The sequence below is a fragment of the Stegastes partitus genome, unplaced genomic scaffold (assembly GCF_000690725.1).
Source record: "Stegastes partitus isolate 25-593 unplaced genomic scaffold, Stegastes_partitus-1.0.2 Scaffold906, whole genome shotgun sequence".
In the NCBI taxonomy this organism is placed as follows: domain Eukaryota; kingdom Metazoa; phylum Chordata; class Actinopteri; family Pomacentridae; genus Stegastes; species Stegastes partitus.
In genome coordinates this window covers 55,302-74,133 of record NW_007578637.1, presented here as the reverse complement: position 1 = coordinate 74,133, position 18,832 = coordinate 55,302, and the positions used below count along the sequence as shown (strand labels likewise).

The window sequence follows — 18,832 nt, the reverse complement described above, 5'->3', positions numbered from 1 at the left end:
TCTTTGTTGATAACATCTGCCAATATTATATAAGATGTTTTTAAGAAAAATCCAAACTTAGATACACGTTTAAAAATTTTTTAAAAAGGATCCAATTCAGTGGACCTTGAGTCAAACAATTCCTCGACGGTGTCTGGACAGTCCTTCCTGTTCTGTTCAGTATTAAGCAGTGAGAGTTTGGCAAACAAGGGGCCAAAAACATCAGCCAGGCTCAAGTGGAAAGCTTCCTAATGATATTAGATTAGGTACAGTGGTGAAGCCCAAGTTTTTCTTCGCATATATATTAACCCCCAGGAGGGAAACATCTACAGTTTCCTCACGGATCAGCTCCCTTTTCTCAACCAGAAGCCCCGTCACTTTCTAATAGTTGAGTGATGAGTACAAGAGATTTTCTCTCCATCTCGTGCGATTAGTTGTCATTCATAATCAAGAGTTTTACATTTGAAAAGGAAATCTCTTTCTCTCCTCCCTCTCGGTGCTTTCTGACCCAAGGTAGTAATGTCTTGTTAAATTCTGCCAAATCTACAGAACGCATGCCGGCTTACAGTTAAGAGAAATATGACGAATCATCTGTGTTGAAACTTTAACGGCAGAGCTGAGCCTGATCCCCACCTGAGACATTCAATCAACAGCTTTCATTACAATAAGCCCAGTATACGTTATTATTATTATATATAGCAGGTAGCCAGATGAATGTGGCAGTGCTCTTTTTTTTTTTAAGTCAAAGGGGCAATAAAAATTCCCAGTCCAAAGTTAGCTGAGCAGCAGAGATTTTCTTATGAGCAGTCTGGGCATGTGGTCTGCCCTGGTCTGGTGCAGTATTATGTCTACTCTGAAGCCTCGTGCATCAGTATGAAGGATGTTCCCTTGTGTGGACAAAAAAAAGAATACCTTAACCTCATTTAGGGTTCAGAATTAAACCTAAAAACTGATTCAGGATGCACAGAAGATTGCCTAAATTATATAGTAAGCTGTAATAATTAGAACCTCAGCTGGAGCTCTATAGGACGACGTCTCCACGCCTCACAGGAGCTCATCAGACTGAAGTTAGGAAGCTACACAAACCAGAGGCTTGACGGTGATCTCTAATAAGTTTTTACTTGAGAACGTTCTGTGAGCCTTGTCATCTGGTTAAATTTAGCCTGTGTGTGCTTGGAGCTGGCAGCCATATGGCTTCAGCTGAGGGACAATGAAATCTCCTGGGTCTGCAGCAGAGAAAGCCCTCATTCTGGTTCGTCTTCTCGGATAAAACCACATCTGGGCAGCTGCGGCATGATTCAGCAGCTCGTGTGTGGTGGGATGCGGCGGCGTCACGGCTCTTTGTTCACTCGGTGTCTCAAAGCTGCTCATTTGACAGCAGAAGAAGTCGTTTGCGGACCCGATTTAAATGATCAAGTGTACACAACGTTCCCGCGCGGCGTAATCAGCGCTCTCCAAGATCCTGGGTGGTGGTTGCTTAATTGGTTGCTGAAACGCTGCGTGGCACTCTATCAAGCTCCGTGAGAGTCACAGACAAATGCTTATTTACCAAAATGAGCTCATTTTCTCATGTTATGCAATCACACTCTGTCTAATTTGATTTCCTTGAAGTCGTAAAGTCTTACACCCTCCGTCATCTGTTTATACCAGCAGCCCTCCAAAAAGAATTCCTCAAATGATCTTGCAGAGCGACGTTCATTGTTCTGTGAGATCTGAGGATAAGAAGTGTCTCTGGCTTGGTTTAATGAGTAACAGGATTTTATTTCACTTCCAAAGACCTTGTTGTGAATATTCGACTATCATGCAGTATGACACTGGATCCATATCTCCAGACTTTAGATCTTCTTCTGATGGGAAGCTGACTTATGATTGGATGAGTGTTACGTATAGAAACATTTTCACAAACAGACATTACCAAAAAAAAAAGGTCACACAAACGTGGCCTATTGTTTTCAGCTCCTGTTGTGCTTGTAGCTGTTATTTTATCTGTTATCGTGCAGCTCTGAACCAGCAGGTCGTGAAGCTTCGGCGTGACCCCTCGCTGTGCCGCTTCATCACATCTTTTGGCCTTTACCCCGCGTCAGACCAAGTTTCTGACATATATGCTTGAAGATCCTTCATCAGCTTCTGCTCGCTGTCCTCAGGAACTCCACCGCATACCAGCGCTCTTCAAACGATACATTTTACAGATGTACTGGCCGTGGCTGCACACGGGTTTTGCAGTTGAGGAAATATAATAGACCTGCGGTCCCTGTGAGTGTTTCCAGATGTGGCCGCGGTGCGGGTGAACGCAGAGTGCACAAACGGGAATTGTGGTGTCCTGACAGATAACGCATCATTTGTCAAGCGGGCATGACAGATGTCCGTAGGTGCATTTAGTTTTCACAATAAACACCTTTGCTGAGAGATAAAACATTTATTTACCTTTGGCAAAATGCATTGAGACGGGTTTCTCAGTTGACTGGATATTGTAAGTGGTGTGTGAATTACTGTTTCTTCAAGGAGCAGGAATGCATGGGGGCATACTTTATTACTGTATACTATTACTGTTGCCAATGCTAAAGAGCTCTGGAACGCAACCAGAGGTCGTGTTTCCGTTTGCTTGATCCTGCATTAAAGCGCTCAGGCTGTCAGTTTCCTCAACTCATACTCGGTCACCATCAATAATCCATTCATCGTTGAAATGAATGATATAAAATGGACGGTTTTCCATATCGGGCTGCAAGGTGGCTCATTGGTGGCCCCGCCTCGCAGCTAGAAGGTCGCCGGTTGGCGTCCCGGTGAGGACATGGTCTGAGCTGTGCTTATATTTACACACATTCACAAGTACAAGTTGACAGAGTCCATACTTTGCGTGGGAATGTTCGTACGCTCTGATGATAAATGAAACTCCACACTGCTCTGAGGACAGGGTTTGTCTTGCTGCTGATGTTGCCTTTAGCTGTGTCAACACACTGAAGGTGTCGATAGTTTCTTCTCAGAGAAGGTCAGACATCTGAAACACTAATAACACCTACTCAGCCGCCCACCTGTGTATCATCAAGGAAAGTTTGCAAACCATTTTGGAACGTTTTTTCACTGCAGTTTTCTATTTAAAATGTTGTACAGTAAGTTGTTGCAGCTACATGTTGTCCACATGTTGTACCAGGTCTCCTCAAACATTTTGCTCCGGGTTTTGTGCTCAAACTGCCATAATAACCCGTTATTATTGCTTTTTTAATGTCTTGCAGCATCAACAATAAACTGCAGCAGCCGGAAGCTGCATCTGGAGTCCTGGAATATGCCATGAAACACTTTGGTGAACTGGTAAGTGCTTTATTTCTTACATCCCTTTTATTGCCTCCACACAGAAAAAGAAAAACCAAATCCTAAGTTTCACTGACTCAGGTCTTGTCATTGCTTTGTTTTTGAGACTCGCACCCAAACAGTGTTTCAGATCACTCAAACATAAATTTGTTCTTGCCTTTTAAGGTCTGGATTGATTAGCACTAGCAGTTAGTTTATGAATTAACTTGGCATTGACACACCGCCTCAGCAGCACAAAGAAAGCCTCTCTAACATTTGGTCCACAGCATCCGAGGTTTAAAGTAACAGTGAAATGACAATGTCCTCTGATCAGCATTTTTATTATCACATTTGTACTATTTGCATTTTGAGAGAGATATTTTGCCAACTAGCGTTTAAAGAGAAGGGGAAAGCATCCGTCTCAGAAAATATCCCAGGATATCCTGTATCCTCGTGTGGAAGAGACCTCCGACTGACAGCAGGACAGACATCTTGGCCTCCTCTTTCATTGCAGCAGGGGTGCTGCTGTTTAGGGCTTTTCAGCAGCGTCGGTTAGCATCACATTACATTACATTCATGAATCACGTGCTGAAGATAAAATGCTCTGTGGTAGGTATGTGTAATGTGGTCATAATTCTATATGGCACAAAATAAAATGATTGCTGCAGTAATAAGTCTTCAAACTGCTGGGTTGTTTTCTTTAAACAAGACCAGGAAGATGATATTTCATTTTGTCAGCGCAGCATTTCTTTATGCATCATTGGACTCAGTATAGCATAGTGGGCTGTATTAAACAAGGACTCTTGCCTGTGTACTACCTGGGCTATCCTTTCCTCATATGCACATTTTAACATGGGGATGATGTTTATTTGAGGCACATACTCCCAGAACACCATGTTCTCAGTGTGAAGCAGGTAGAAAAGCCAGTGATCAGAAGTCATGGGGAAAGATTTAAAGAAAAAAGAATTCACAGGATGTTTGGATTTTCATACATTTTTGCAAACCCTGTAGAAGCCAGTAATGTAATAACAGCCGAAAACGTAATAAATTTGCACTTTTTAAAATGTAATAGGCCAATAACGTAATAAAAGTCCTGAACCGATAATGTAATATCTTTTGGTCAATAGAGTAACAAGTGAATATGTTATTGGCCTTGTAAAAAAAAAAAAAAAAAGTTCTTTGCAAATGTAATAATCGACCAATAATGTAATAAGTTATTACGTTATCAGTTCAGGACTTTTACTACGTTATCAGCCTTGGTTACGTTATTGGTTTCTACACTCCTGTTATGTGTCTCTAATGTGTGTTACAGCCCAGCTCATGAAAGGGGAAAAAGGAAGCAACAAAACCAGATGTAATTAGTTATTATTTATGAACAGAGCTCACCAAAATCAACCAAACTGAGGGACAACAGGGCATAAGGGTGCTTGGTTAACTTTAGCAAACAGACAGAAGATCTTATAGAAATAACTCGCAACTGACAAAACAAAGTAAAACCAATTTCAACAGAAGTGTTCAAAATCAAAGTACACAGAACAGCACCTTCCTAGTAAATAATATTAATCCTCTTAACTGGCCCTGTCCCACAACAGCTTTTTGACTAAGTGCCTTAACACAACATAAACTTCTCCCAAGAGAACAAGGCACTGCTGAGTACAGCCACCCAGCCAGCTAACCCTAACCCTAACTAAAGAGATCGCCATCACCAGCTGGAACATCCCATTGGCTCATCTCCGCCCATCTGCTCTGGACCAATCGGCGAGCGGCGACGGCACACTGTAATTTACATACTGAAGCAAATGCAAAAGAAGGAAGGCCCGGCAGCCGTAACAGTGTGTAGTTCAAAAAAACAAAAAAACAAAGGCACCTGGAAGGGCGTGGTTCTCTTTAAAATAATGTAAAGTACCATCCTAACACATACAAACAGAATATCTGCATCACAATCAAAACCTGCATTTCCATCATTATCAAGCATGTTTTTTTACGTCTGTTTTGGTTTCAGCTCACGTCGAAGACTGCACCTCGTTAATAACGCTGCTGTGTTCCATGTTCTCTGTAGATGGACCCGTTCCACATATGAAATAACTGTCAGAGAGTGGACATGCGTTGGACACGATCACACACAGTTTCCACATCAATTACATAACAGGAAAAGAGCATTTTGTTATTCTGTTCTGCTTCCATCACTTTACCGAAATTACATCATTTAGTAACTGTGGTTTTTCTTTTTCTTTTCTTTTTCCCCGTGTGAAAGTACCAGACAGGCTTTTTAGGTTCAGGATCAGCCAGTTAAATAAACTGGTGTTATTTTACATCTTTATTCCTTGACGAGACCAACGCCAGGCACTGGTTTATGTTATTACAAAGTGCTGCACGTCTAGTCTGAAATATTTTTAACAGAAATAATTTAAAATGCATTGTGAGCGATTGTTTTTTGCGTCGGGGTATTCGGTATTATTATTCCTTACAAATCTAATCAAATATATTTTCAATTAAGAATAGGAACAATTTTGCAGAAATTACCAAATGCTTAAATACAGAAAACACAAACACCTATTCCTCCTGAAGGGGTTCGTTTTTCGGGACATAAAGTTAACATAGGATGCAATAATGAACTAAAAATATGATTCTAGTGTAGTTTGAAATGAGAGACTTTATACTTTTATAGCGGTGTACCAGTTGTTGTTATGGCAACTGACCCATAAGCAAACTGGTGTAACTCTGATATAAGACCTACAAGTGCAGCTTTTTCCACAATCCACAGTTGCCACATGTCTGAATATGGCTCAGCTTAGATAAGACCGTTTGAAAAGGTTTACTGTGGGAGGATGCGAGGTTTGGGGATGGTCAGTAAAGCAGAAATGACCTTAGACATGACTGTTAGCTGTAACAGGCCCGAGACAGGCTGATGAAGTTGTGAATTTAAGCCTTTCAGTGCTGTAATGATTTACTATTCACTGTATTTTTTCTGTTAGGAAATCCAAGCCACCTGGTATGAAAAGCTTCACGAGTGGGAGGATGCCCTGGTGGCGTATGACAAGAAGATCGACATGAACAAAGAGGATCCAGAACTCATCCTGGGCAGGATGCGCTGCTTGGAGGCCCTGGGAGAATGGTACGCCGGCTACGTGTTCAGTAGGGCTGCAGAAGTTAATTCCAATCACTGTTTCAGTCTTCAGGTCTCACATTCACTGATAGCTTACTCAGTATTTATCAGGACTGTGTTTAACTTACCACAATCTTTTTTTAAACACATTGAGCTTTTTATCATTGTGATTTACTTATATAGACAACATCGGGTCCTTCAGTTCCTAAACCTCGGCTCAGATGGATAAAGACAGCGTCTGAGGTTGTAGGTTTGCTGTGAGTTTCTGCCTCGGTTGCCTGTTTCTAACAAGTCCCGGCATTAGGTGTCTCTTTTCATTCCTTTGAGTTTAACCAAAGTCACTTTAACGGGAAGCGCCTGCACCGGCATCCAACGCCAATGAACCTCACCGCAGCTGAAGCTGAACTCCGTAATGACCGGCCCCTTTCAAAGCGCATTTTTAAGGAAAAAGAAAGTCACAAGATGTCCAGAGGATCCAAATATGCGGATCGTCACAGAGCTTATGACGCAAAGCAGATGTTAATTTACTTATGTAACCTGTCTACCTTGTGTCATTGTTGGGTACACTCTCAGTCATTTCACAAGAAAGTGATTCAGTCATTTTGCAAAAGAAAGACGTTTAATGTGAAGTGAAGCTTCCTGTTTATGTTTGTGTGCCGATGGGTAAGGTTTGGAGATGACATAACAGCTGAGTGGGTCATGAGTCAAAAGAGATCCGACTTCAGGGACCACATTGTTACACAATCACATTGTGCTGCACAGATCTTTGTACGAGAGAGAAGAGGGATTGTTAAAGTGAAGGTCATGTTTTGTTTTGTTTTTTTTTAACACATTTTTGGGGGCTTTTTGCCTTTATTCAGACCAGTAGAGAGAGACAGGAAAGAGGGAGAAGAGTGGGTAGAGACCTGCAGCAAAGGGTCGTGTGCGGGAGTCGAATCCACGACCGCGGCGTCGGGGAACTACAGCCCTGTTCACGGGTCACCGTCTTATCTGGTTGAGCTGCCAGGGCGCCCGGAGTTCAGGTGTTTGGCAGTCAAACTCAAATTTTAGTGAAGAGTTGGTGACTTATTTTTTATCGGCTTTAGTCTAGAAGCCTGTCATAAAATTTTAAATTATCCATCCATCATCTCTACACCTTAATCCTCACTAGGGGTGCTGGAGTCTATCCCAGCTGACTCAGGCAAAGAGAGTGAGGGAGATGTCAATCAAGTACAGACAGGCCTGTTGACAATGGAAGAACAAATCTGGTCTGGGATCTTGGTCTGACTTGGACCTCGTCCACACGTAGCAGGGTTTTCATAAAACTGAATATCCCTATGCCCCCCTACACACCACCTCGTTTTTAGAAAAATAATTCATCCACACCTAGCCGCATAAATGTGCTGTTAAGGACATACATAAGCATCCTAAACCTTTAGGTGGCAGTAGTTCCCCACATCCTATCCAATCAGAGTAAACTTCCATCTCTCGACGTCGTTAAATAACCGTCCTACACGTCGTCCTGTGTTCTTGTACGTGGAGCGGTATCTGGGCCTGGACCAGAGACAGCACAGTTCTGAGGGCATCCACGCTGTTCAGAATGTAAACACAGGTCGCATATGTGACGTAAGAACAGATTTTGTTGCAGGAAGTGACGTTTCAAAACCTAAAACCCGGTCATTAGCGTCCACATATGGACACATAAACGGAGGATTCGCAGGTCTTCACTTTGGTCAGAGGTTTTTGAAAGAATCATTTTTAATACCGTAAATCTTGTGGACGACGGGCCACATCACAGAAAAAACGTCTTCATTTTGTTAGCTACCCTGCTGCATGTGGACAAGGCCTCAGTGTCTGGCAGACTGAGTCCAAATTTTCTTAGGATTGTAAAACTCCTGTAGGGTGAGCCGCTGCCGATGCTCACGGTTCTGGGAAAACACCAGAGTGAGTCAAAAAAATGCTGTGCAGCCTTTAAAACTCCTTAGTATGACTAAATAATGTCTTTTTCTTTTTTAGCCGTCATAATTTATTGTCGTTCCTCTTCAGTTGAAATTCCAAAGATGTGACTGATGGCCTGCTGAGTCAAATGATAAGTCCAACTCTTCCTCCTGATGGACTCCCTGTGTTTGCTATAGACGTACATGTGCCAGTGTAGCAGAGCGTTTTTTTTTTTGTACTCGCTGCTTTCATGTTATACGATAGCCAGGCAGATGGAAAAAGACTTCACTTCACTGACCCCCGTCCAAACCCGCCTCGGCTCTTCTTTTTCTCGTCTGAGCTCTCTCCATTTGTCCTGCCTGTAAAACACATGCGGCGGGTTTGATCTCCTCCTGGACAGTGTGCTGATTTGTTGGTAATGAAGGATTAGTCTTGCTCAGATGCGCCTCTCCCAGACAGGAACTCCCATCTGTTCGCCGGGACACCTCATGTTATCAGTACAACGGTTCTAATGTTCATCTGTAAAAACAAATGAACAAATCAGTGATGAGGGATGGAATAGAACCCCGGTCCTGTTCTCAGTCCTCTTCATCCTTGGCCAGAAACACTTGGATCATTTCCTCAATTCATTCATGGTGCCGGAAACGTAAACTTGTATTTATATAGTGAAGAATGGCTGAAGAGAAGTTTTAGAAGCAAATTCATGTCAGCCAGAAATGAACACATCATTCATCTACACCTATACATCAACTTCATCGTGTTCCAAAGCAGAACATTCCACCATTTAGTGAATGCATGTTACATATATAGTATCTGGAACTTTACTCACAACTCTTAGACGTCAAATCAAATCAAATTTATTGTAATTTCACTGTACATACACAGTAGTACAGGCAGGATGAGAGAGCGTTTCTTCAGGATCATTTAATTAGGGATAGACAAGACACTAAACGTTCGCTGTCTCCTGAAGGGGGCGCTGCGTCCATGCACGCTGCCATCACCTTGAACATCTTCAGGTGCTGGTAGGTCTTCAGGGACACAAAGACACACGATGGTGAAGCCACAGATGCTGTCCGTCTGTCTGCATCCCCTCCAGCTGTCTGTCTGTCTGGGATGTTGTCATGGAGCCATGTTTAGTCGACGTTCCAGCGAATGTTCCTGGTGGACAGTTTTCGGGAGTCATCGATTCGTTCCAAAACCATCTGCAGCTTCTGTTTCTGGGCGATTTCCGGCTGGGTCACCTCGGCCACGTTCGGCTTCTCGCCTTCCAGCTTTTCAAACAGTTTCGGCAGAACTTGTCCATTTTACAGATCTTCAGCCAGATCCTTCACGACAACCCTCTCCCCGACCAGGACGTCATTAATCCAGTCGATCAACACCTTCATGAGCTCTTGCAGTTTGCGGTCGGTCTTGGAGTTTGGGTCGACCATGGTGCACACCTCGTTCTCCTCCAGCATGGTGTCCTCAGGGTCCAGCTCATAGTGTGAAGGGCTGAGAGGAAGGTTGATGGCATTTATTCCCTCCTCCTGAAGCTTGGACACTTCTTTAGCCTTTTTCCTTCTCACCAAAGTTCCACCAAGTTTTCCCAGGAAAGAGTCGTCTTTCTTCCTGGAGGACGGAGATTTCGGCATCGTCGGAGTGTTGGTTTAATCCTGGACAGTTAACGGAGAACACCTCAAGTGATATGTAAATCTTTTCAGATTGTCCAATGGTAGAGCATACTCCAGGTTCATCCTATTTTGCACTGTTGTGGTTCAGCCCATGTAGCAGTGCTGCTGTTTATACAGCGACATGCAGCTGATCAACCAGGAAGCTTAGATCAGTTTCTCATTAACTGATGTCACGCTGTACATGCTGTGGTGTTTATCTGACGTCATCACTGTGAACATGGTACCGAACTAATCGGAATTTACTATATTTTCTCCCATCTGAGGCCTGTGGTTAATGTCTTCCAGGGGCCAGTTGCATCAGCAGTGCTGTGAAGAATGGACGCTGGTCAGCGAGGAAACCCAGGCCAAGATGGCTCGTATGGCTGCTGCTGCGGCCTGGGGTCTAGGTAACTGCTCGAATGCCTCATATCAGACATAAATCACTACATAAAAATAGTCACTGGAAAGACTAATAGTGAACAGTATGAAAGCATTCAGTGCTGATTCTCCGTCTGACTCACTACAGCAGTGAAAACAGTAACAGCTCTTGCCAAGTCTCCCTCACATAACCAGATGGGAATGGTATCCAGTCATAATACTGACATATCATAATGTGCAATGGCGGAGAAAAGCAGGAACCACACTATACAAGCAACCCTAGAGCTTTCTGGTCTGCGGCTTTGACTTTTCAAACTCAGTTGTAAACCCGAGGCGGCGCCCAACTAGTAGGCTTGGCTACTGGAAGATGTCTTTGGGAAGCAAATTATTGACGTTGCAGTAATTTATATTATAGCAAGGTGGGGTGGGATGTGTCATGGCAGCTATGAAAAGGCTGCTAAGCTTAAGTAATGCTCATTTTCATTTTTACAGATTTCCCTCTAGTGCAATGACCTCTTTGTTCTCTTTCATGCCTTGGTTGTTGTTTCTCCAGGACACTGGGACAGCATGGAGGAGTACACGTGTATGATCCCTCGAGACACACATGATGGCGCGTTTTACAGAGCAGTGCTCGCGCTGCATCAGGACCTCTTCTCATTGGCCCAGCAGGTGGGTTACATCATCACTCAGAAATCCACCCGGTGGAGAACATGTACATCGTGAGTATGTATTTTTAGACGAGACATCCTTTGAGAGAGTTTGCTTGTAGCTTCTGCAGTTTTTCTTAGTCTTTATAGGAAGGAGTAAGAAGTTAAAGTGACTGGAAACCAGCGCCGTATCGGAGCATGAAACAGCTTGATGACTCTTCCAGATGGAGTCGAATTCCCCCATCAGCTCAGGCTTTTCATTAAAAGCAATAAAATGCACAAGGCTTGGATTTTTTTTTTTTGGTATAATGTGGTACCCCCTTGGTGTGGAAACGTTATGTAAGTCCTGAAATTGTAAATCATCTCAAACAAATAAAGAGCCTGTAACTCCTCCTGTGTGCCTGTCGACGGGGTCTGGTGGGGATCATGGGTGGTGTTTTCCTCATTTGATGAAGGCTGGGGATCTCACATGAGCTCATGGTCTCCGGAGATGGATTTGTTCAAGCTGAATGCCAGCACGAGCTCCAGCACGGACAGCAGTAAACACCTGCTCCTCCGATTCCCCTGGACTCATCAGACTTGCTTTCTATGCCCCCCTCGTCCCTTCACAACCCCCCCCATAATTTAGAGATTTGGTCCAGGTGTGGCCCGTAGGATTCTGCATCAGCTGTCGACAATGAGCCGCTCACAATGAACGAAGAAGAATTAGAAGCAGATGGTGCGAGGGTGAAAGCTTGAATGTCAACATGAGCTCAGTCTGGTTTTCCGGATGTGGTTCGTAATCCTCGCACTTAGGTTCTTTTGATTCTATCAGGCTGTTCCCTTCTTCCCGCTACACCCTTAACAAGCAGACATGTGCTCCGTGAGTCTTGGCGTGCGTCTGCGTGAGAGGTTTCAGGTTGCTTTGCTTTATAAATTTTAGGTCTGTTCCAGCGATGATGTGTAGACGCTCCAGTCACGCTCCCCCCCACTAGAGCAGATTCATGATATATGCAGCCCTCCAGTGTGCGTTTGATTTGTAAACGGTCTTGTCCTCGTTTTGACTTCGCAGTCATACTCGGGCTTTGTTTCAGGTCCTGTAGCGGCTGATTTGCCTCCAGCCATTCGCAAACAGGACATCATAACACACTGTAATGATAAAGTAATATCACTGGACTTATGTAAGTACATAAGTGCAACCTTTATGTAAGAGAATAGAAGATTGTGTCATAGTTTGTTTGTGTTGCCAGAAGCCAGACACTGCATTTATCAGGAGTCGTCTGGGCTGCACATTTCCAGCGAGGCCCCAGCACAGTAATTCAGGAGTAAACAGGACCATAACCGAGTGGAGACCATAAAGAAGTAGCCTCATTGTCACCTCGTCCCAGCCACCCTCCCACAGCCCCACCTTTTGTTGTGGGTGCCTCCAGAGGTGTTATGGCATTCCGTTCCTCCTTTCCTTCCCTGTGAAAAAAAATAATTGGTGGGAGTCGGTCTGAAACAGCTGTGTGTCCTGGCCTCCGAGGGGTTCCTGAGTCATTCTCCATCATTTTACCTTTCCACTAATAACAGTTCCCAAAAACGTTTGGCTGTAGGAGCCCAAGAAATCAGCAGCTATTCAGTCCTTGTGTCCTTGTTTGTCCCTTTTTTGCTGCCTTGGATCGGGTCCTTTCTCTCAGTTGCTGTTTTTCCACCCCTCGGGGTTCTCGCTGGTGATGGAATGTCTGCTGTATCCTTGAGTTTGGTTCTGGTAGGAAAAGTCAGAGAGCTGGAATGCTACAAACGAGTCCGTAACATACAGTAAAACGCTCCAAAAACAGGAAGGCTCTGGGAGTGACTGTACACTGACAGTCGAACATCATGAAAAGGTTTCAGGTTTTTGTTTTTTTTTTTGCGTTGTGGTCATGGAAGGAACCGTGACTAACAGTTCCCACTCCGAATTCTTCTCTTTTGCCGTCCACTTCCTCCGTCTTTCCCTGAACGTGCATTACATTTTAGGCTGTTTTTTTTTTTTTTTAAATAGCTTTGACATCCCGAAACCATGCTTACATAACTTTCACACTGTTGCTCTCAACAGTTCATTTGCCCCTACTTATAAAACACTTTGGCGCTCAGCGGCGCGTCAAATTATTTTGTTATACTGGCAATATACTATTCTAGTCGGAGTTCCAGTAACGTGTTATTCTTGGCGTCTCCTAAGTGAGAGGGGTGTGAACAGCATGGACTTACATGTGATGTGGCTTTGTTCGTTTATGTGTTTTGTGTTTTTTTTTTCCACTGGGCCTGGTTCAAACCCAGCTAGTCCTGATGAGTTTTTCGGGGCACGTGTCATGATATGTTCTGGGGTCGTGCCAATTTGAATGGATTGTTGGATTTGTAAGAAAATTAAGTCCTCAGTTTTACAAATCTATAGACTCGGATTTCACCGGTTAATTAACAATCTGCATGTCTCAGCTATACTTGAACAAGTAAAAACAACAAGATATCGCTTTAATTATGTGTGATTTAAAGCTCAAGATGATTTAATATTTAAAATCATAATGTAAATGTGTTTTTTTTCCTCCACAGTGCATTGATAAAGCAAGAGACCTCCTGGATGCCGAGCTGACGGCGATGGCTGGAGAGAGCTACAGTCGGGCCTACGGGGTAAATGTTCCTCTAAAAGATTCAGCGTCTGGCTTCGTTTGACCGCCTCATTTTTCATACAGTTCATGCATAGTGGGTCACAGCAACAGCGTTTCATTACAGCAACGATATAGAAAGTGTCTAACCTGCACTCAGCTCCTGTTTTATTTTACGCACATGATAAATTATCCGTGCAGTAGTTCAAATAAACAGTTGAAATTGGCAGCAGTGTTCCTTTCGTATGGATAACATTACGATGAAAGCTACTTCATCCTGATGTACACGGACTGCAGACACACTTCATCTTCATCTAGATGTGCTGCTTTAAGTGGCAGAAATCTAAACAAAGTCTTCACATAAAACAAACTGGCTTTGACTGACAGATCAAGTAGGTCCTGTGGGTGAATGCATTCATCTGCAGATTCTGATTGACTTGTCAGCTGCATTGTTTGTTTTACATGAAGGAGCTTTTTACAAGAGACTTTTGCATCATGTGGGGATTATGCAATGTATGTGAATGAATGTGTCTGTCTGTTTCCTAGGCCATGGTATCCTGCCAGATGCTGTCAGAGCTGGAGGAGGTCATCCAGTATAAGCTGGTGCCGGAGAGAAGGGACATCATCCGGGAGACGTGGTGGGAGAGGCTTCAGGTGACGACAACACATCATATATCGACACGCACAACAAATGCAGTGTAGAGCAAAAAAAGTGCTGTTACTAACAACACTTTTTCTATACGTACATGCAGAGGCACACACCGGTGTCTCAGTGAATGAAGCTTTCTTAGTCTGAACAGATGAACGTGGAACCTTCAGGCATCTGGAAGTTGTACCCAAGGATGGACCAGACTACTGGAGGTCCACAGTTCTCCTCTTGATATCTTGGCTGGTTTCTTTAGATGTTCCATGTTGTCACTAAAGGAAGCAGTGTGCTTGAGATGTGCCTCCAATTAACTCAGATGTTGTCAATTAACCAATCAGAAGCTTCCAAATCCATGACATCATCACCTGGGTTTTCCCAAATAGTTTGAAGGCATCTTAATGGATGTAAACTTCTGACTTTGAAGAAAGTAATAAATCTGGTTACAGGGGGAGGAACTCACTTCAGCCGCTTAATCACATGTTCTAATTGTTCTGTTTGGAGCTTGAAGGTCGTGACTAGAGGTGAGAAACAGTGAATGTATTTGTAAGTCATGAGCTCGCTGGAGGGTTGTCCTGTTCTACTGGCCCCCCCCCAAAAAAACACACTCAAAATTAAAATTCAATCAATTCTGAGCTAATAGCGGCCTTGCTTGCCATCAGCTGCATGAACAGAGCCTTGTGGGAATGTTCAGAAAGTGAAGTGTGGCTCATGTCGTGTAACCCTATCTACACTCTTCTACCCCTGTGATTATTTTTATTGTCGTGATTAATTGTGAACCACGCTGTTGTAAGTGCTGGTAAATGAGACAGAACCAGAAATCCTCGAGCAGTCAGGAAATGTTTCCTGCCTGCCAAGTCTTTGGAATTCGAGACGAACGCTATCTGATCGAAGGTAAAACTTTTCAGGTTCAGCTTTTGCTGCCAAGTTACAGTTAAGTCTGTAGGCGCCTCATCCTCAGCCTTGTATGTGCATGTTGATGGGAAACATTAAGTTGGGAAGATATGCTGTTAAGCTACTGATCTGTGATGTACCGTTCCTGACACCAAGCTGGCCGTTAAATACAGCATGTATAATGCTGCTTAAGCTCGGCCCTGTTGACATTCCTGCCCCTCTGCTCAGATGTTAGATCTTTTGGAAAATCATCTTCACTGAAAACAAAACCTGCGTCATCCTTCACCTTAACCGCGGCCCGGGCAGATCGTGTTCGTCTGAGGACTGTATGTGCTGCCTGGAGTGCTCCAGTATATTTTTTTTCAAAAGAACATCTGACGTAGCCTGAAGGCAGTTAACGCAGCGCTGTTACACTTTACACATCTGGAGGTTCTTCGGTAGAAGTCCATCTCTCCAGCTCCGCCGCCCGTTTGCTTGTAACCTGTTCAGATTCCAGCCTGACCGCTGGGAGTTTACCTTCGGTCTGCTCTTTCTCATTCAACATCTTCTCTTCTAACCTTTCTGTGAGCTGTCCTGTACATTTCTGCTCCTCTGCTCTGATACAAGCTCTCTGTTTGGACACCAGCTGCTGCAGCTCAGACACCCGTCTGTGCCGATCCTGACTGGTCTCGGACAGTTCGCTCGACCTGGTTGATGAATCCTTAGCTGTAATTTTTAGCTCTGATATTTCTTGATGGATGACTGATAGTCTTCCCTGCTTTGACGCTTTGTAGCGCTCAGATCTGCAGACAAATAACTCAAAATTGAGAAATGATGCTAGAAATCATCCAAGATCGATGTGACTGCTGGAAAAATGTTAATTAATAATCCAGTAAATTATTTAAAACTGGCCCTGACTTGGTGCCACAGATAGAAACAGAGAAAGGAAGTGTGTTGTTGTTGAGAGGTGTTTGTTTCAGACAGACGGATTTCTTGCAGCAGATGTAGGAATGTGGATTCAAATTAACGAAAGCTAATCTTTGCATGATAGTATTTGAATTACGATATTTAATTTGTTCAATAAAGGTCAACACAAAGAACACATGTTCATCGTTATGACCTTAATGTACCGAACTGCAACTCATTTAGTTCTGTGACATTTTGTTTGACCGTTTATTTTCCTGTGCAGGGGCAGGAAGATAATCTTGATCTTCTTGACTTTTCTCTGTAAAAGATCCGGCTGGTTTGCGGGTCTTTCTCAGTGAACAGGGGTTAGCTCCACATCTGGGGCCGCGGCATCTCCCTCAGAGGCCGGCTTCACACATCGGTCAAGGCATCGCTGTCCGTCACACCCCCAAAGAAAGGGAGAAACTCTTCAATAAACTCTTGTTTAGCTGTCATTCTGAACTGTTGGCATGAGTCGAGGCAACAGCGGCCCACGACCACATTGTAATGAGGCCATATGTGCCTTAGACCACTTGTCTGCTGCGATGCCCACATAAATATAATATTCATATAATCATAAACTTTGTTTGTATAGGCAACACAGGAAAACAACATGCATAAAAAGTGCAGTTAAACACTCAAAATATGAAAATACACACAATAAAAATGGGAAAGAACAGGCTGGGTCACTATTGGAAGGTATGTTATAAAAAAACTGATTAAAAAGACGAAACCACAGAGAGGAATTAAGATTAAAACTGAAGATAGAAGTAGATTAAGAAAGAGAAAAGAGAGCAGGACTGCAGGCAGTAACGATAGAAAAAGGGAAAAGAAAATCTAAAAGAGAAATAAAAGAGAACATCACTCGAAAGCGAGTCTATAAAATGTGTTTTAAGAAGTGATTTAAATACACAAATCAGCACTTGTTCCCTTTAGTCATGCTGGATTAACTGCATGTTTCACACTTTCTTAGCAGAATATCAATAATTTCATCAAGTTAAACTCAAACCAAATCATTCTAATCTTTGAGCACAGCTCCTGCCCGACCTGACCCGGACTCGACCCCTCCATCCCATCACGTTAAGCCGACTTCAGAAACTGCAGTATTTATTTCTCGCCTCAGATTTTGACAGCTTACTAAAAGCCTCGTCCCAGCACGCTTTGGCCATCTAAGGAAAGGTTTGTGAAACTATGAAATAAATAAATCCCCACTGCAGACACAAAGATGGGTTGAATTATCTTTGAAGCTGGATGACGTTAGTGTGTTGTGTTGCTTCAGAAATCTCATCAAAGCATTTATTTCAAGACCTCATTTGTTATTGCTGGTTGCCATGCAACCTAATATGTACCCTCCTTGTGGCAGTGTAATTATAATCAAGTTATGTTATTGTGTCTGCCCCCTGTAGATGTGGGCTAAATTCAAATCATACAAAGAGGATTATGCAGCACATTATACATCAGAGTTTGATTACTTCAGTGTCTTGTCATTGCTGCTCATGTCTGCAGCGCTGGGTTTTATCACCATGAGGTTGAAGTTTGGGTCAAGAGGAAGCCAGCTTTAGTTTTGTCTTTTTTTTTTTATATTCTGGCACGTGAACCTGTGCTCACGTGTGGACATGCTAAAGACAGGGACCACTGGCAGTAATACTGGCCCCCAGGGTTTGAAGTGCACGGCTGTCTCACGTGTCTTCGCTCTCTTGACTTTAACGAGAAGGCGCCTCCTTTTGAAGCACGTAACAAAAGAGTAATGTGGTTTTTTGGTGTGTTTTCCTCCAGGGTTGTCAGCGTATTGTCGAGGACTGGCAGAGGATCCTGATGGTCAGGTCGCTGGTCATCAGCCCCCACGAGGACATGAGGACTTGGCTGAAATACGCCAGCCTTTGTGGCAAGAGCGGACGCCTGGTCAGTGCATTGACATTCTTGTGCAAAGCCTCTCAGTTTTCTCCTTCTAATCCCAAAACTTTCAGGAGGAACAAATCAGAGCTGATTAAATCAGTTTCGTCAGACAGAAAAGGGAAATTGAGCTCTGACAGAGTTAAGTGCAACCATAAACTCCAGCCATGAAATCCAGCTTTATCTGAACCTGTGTTAAGCTGGCACTGACGACAGAAACACAGCAGCTTCAGTCACACTGCTTAGAAACCTGAGCCTGTATATCTGCTGAATTAAAGCGGCGCAATTATCCGTTCTTGACCTCGCTGTTATTCTAATCGATTTTAATGGATGGCAGACAATCTGCACACTGTGGGTATATTTAAGCGCGCAGGATGCCAGAATCACGAACTGTAACTACAGAAATGAGCTGTGATTGGCCAGCATCAGACAAGGAAGGAAATGCAATTAGAAGGAGTTCAAAAAAAAAAAGATCCAGCTCAGACTTGCACCTCATGGAGTAACCTGAGTGTCTTTCATCTTTTACTCTTCTGGTTTCCATTTGTTGATAAAATATTCCTAATTCACTCAATCTAAAGTACAATTCATGCTCTATCTTAATCTCCTTAAAAATAAAGCCTGATATGTGACAAGCCCTGTGTTGTGTAAAGTCCCTGAAAGCCCAGGGCAGCCGGTGTTTGAGTTCACTGTGTCCTACTGAAAAGTCAGTTGCTTCCTTTAACCCTGTTGCCCCCTTCCTCCCTCCAGGCCCTGGCCCATAAGACCCTGGTGCTGCTGCTGGGTGTTGACCCCTCCAAGCAGCTGGATCACCCGCTGCCCACGACCCACCCACACGTCACATACGCATACATGAAGTACATGTGGAAGAGCGCCCGCAAGGTAGGGATGATGGTTCACACTTTGCATTTTGTAAAAGC

General features: G+C 43.6%; 1 protein-coding gene across 2 annotated transcripts in view; it reads left to right on the top strand.

The window, feature by feature from the left end:
• Nucleotides 1-18,832, top strand: part of mtor (mechanistic target of rapamycin kinase) — a 94,693-nt gene that overhangs the window by 47,863 nt on the left and 27,998 nt on the right. For both annotated transcript variants that reach the window (XM_008293719.1, XM_008293718.1), the window contains exons 29-36: nt 3,210-3,285; nt 6,240-6,379; nt 10,243-10,343; nt 10,868-10,983; nt 13,509-13,586; nt 14,108-14,215; nt 17,799-17,924; nt 18,663-18,794. In XM_008293719.1, the coding sequence (XP_008291941.1) occupies nt 3,210-3,285; nt 6,240-6,379; nt 10,243-10,343; nt 10,868-10,983; nt 13,509-13,586; nt 14,108-14,215; nt 17,799-17,924; nt 18,663-18,794 (877 nt within the window). The remainder of the gene's footprint in view (nt 1-3,209; nt 3,286-6,239; nt 6,380-10,242; nt 10,344-10,867; nt 10,984-13,508; nt 13,587-14,107; nt 14,216-17,798; nt 17,925-18,662; nt 18,795-18,832) is intronic.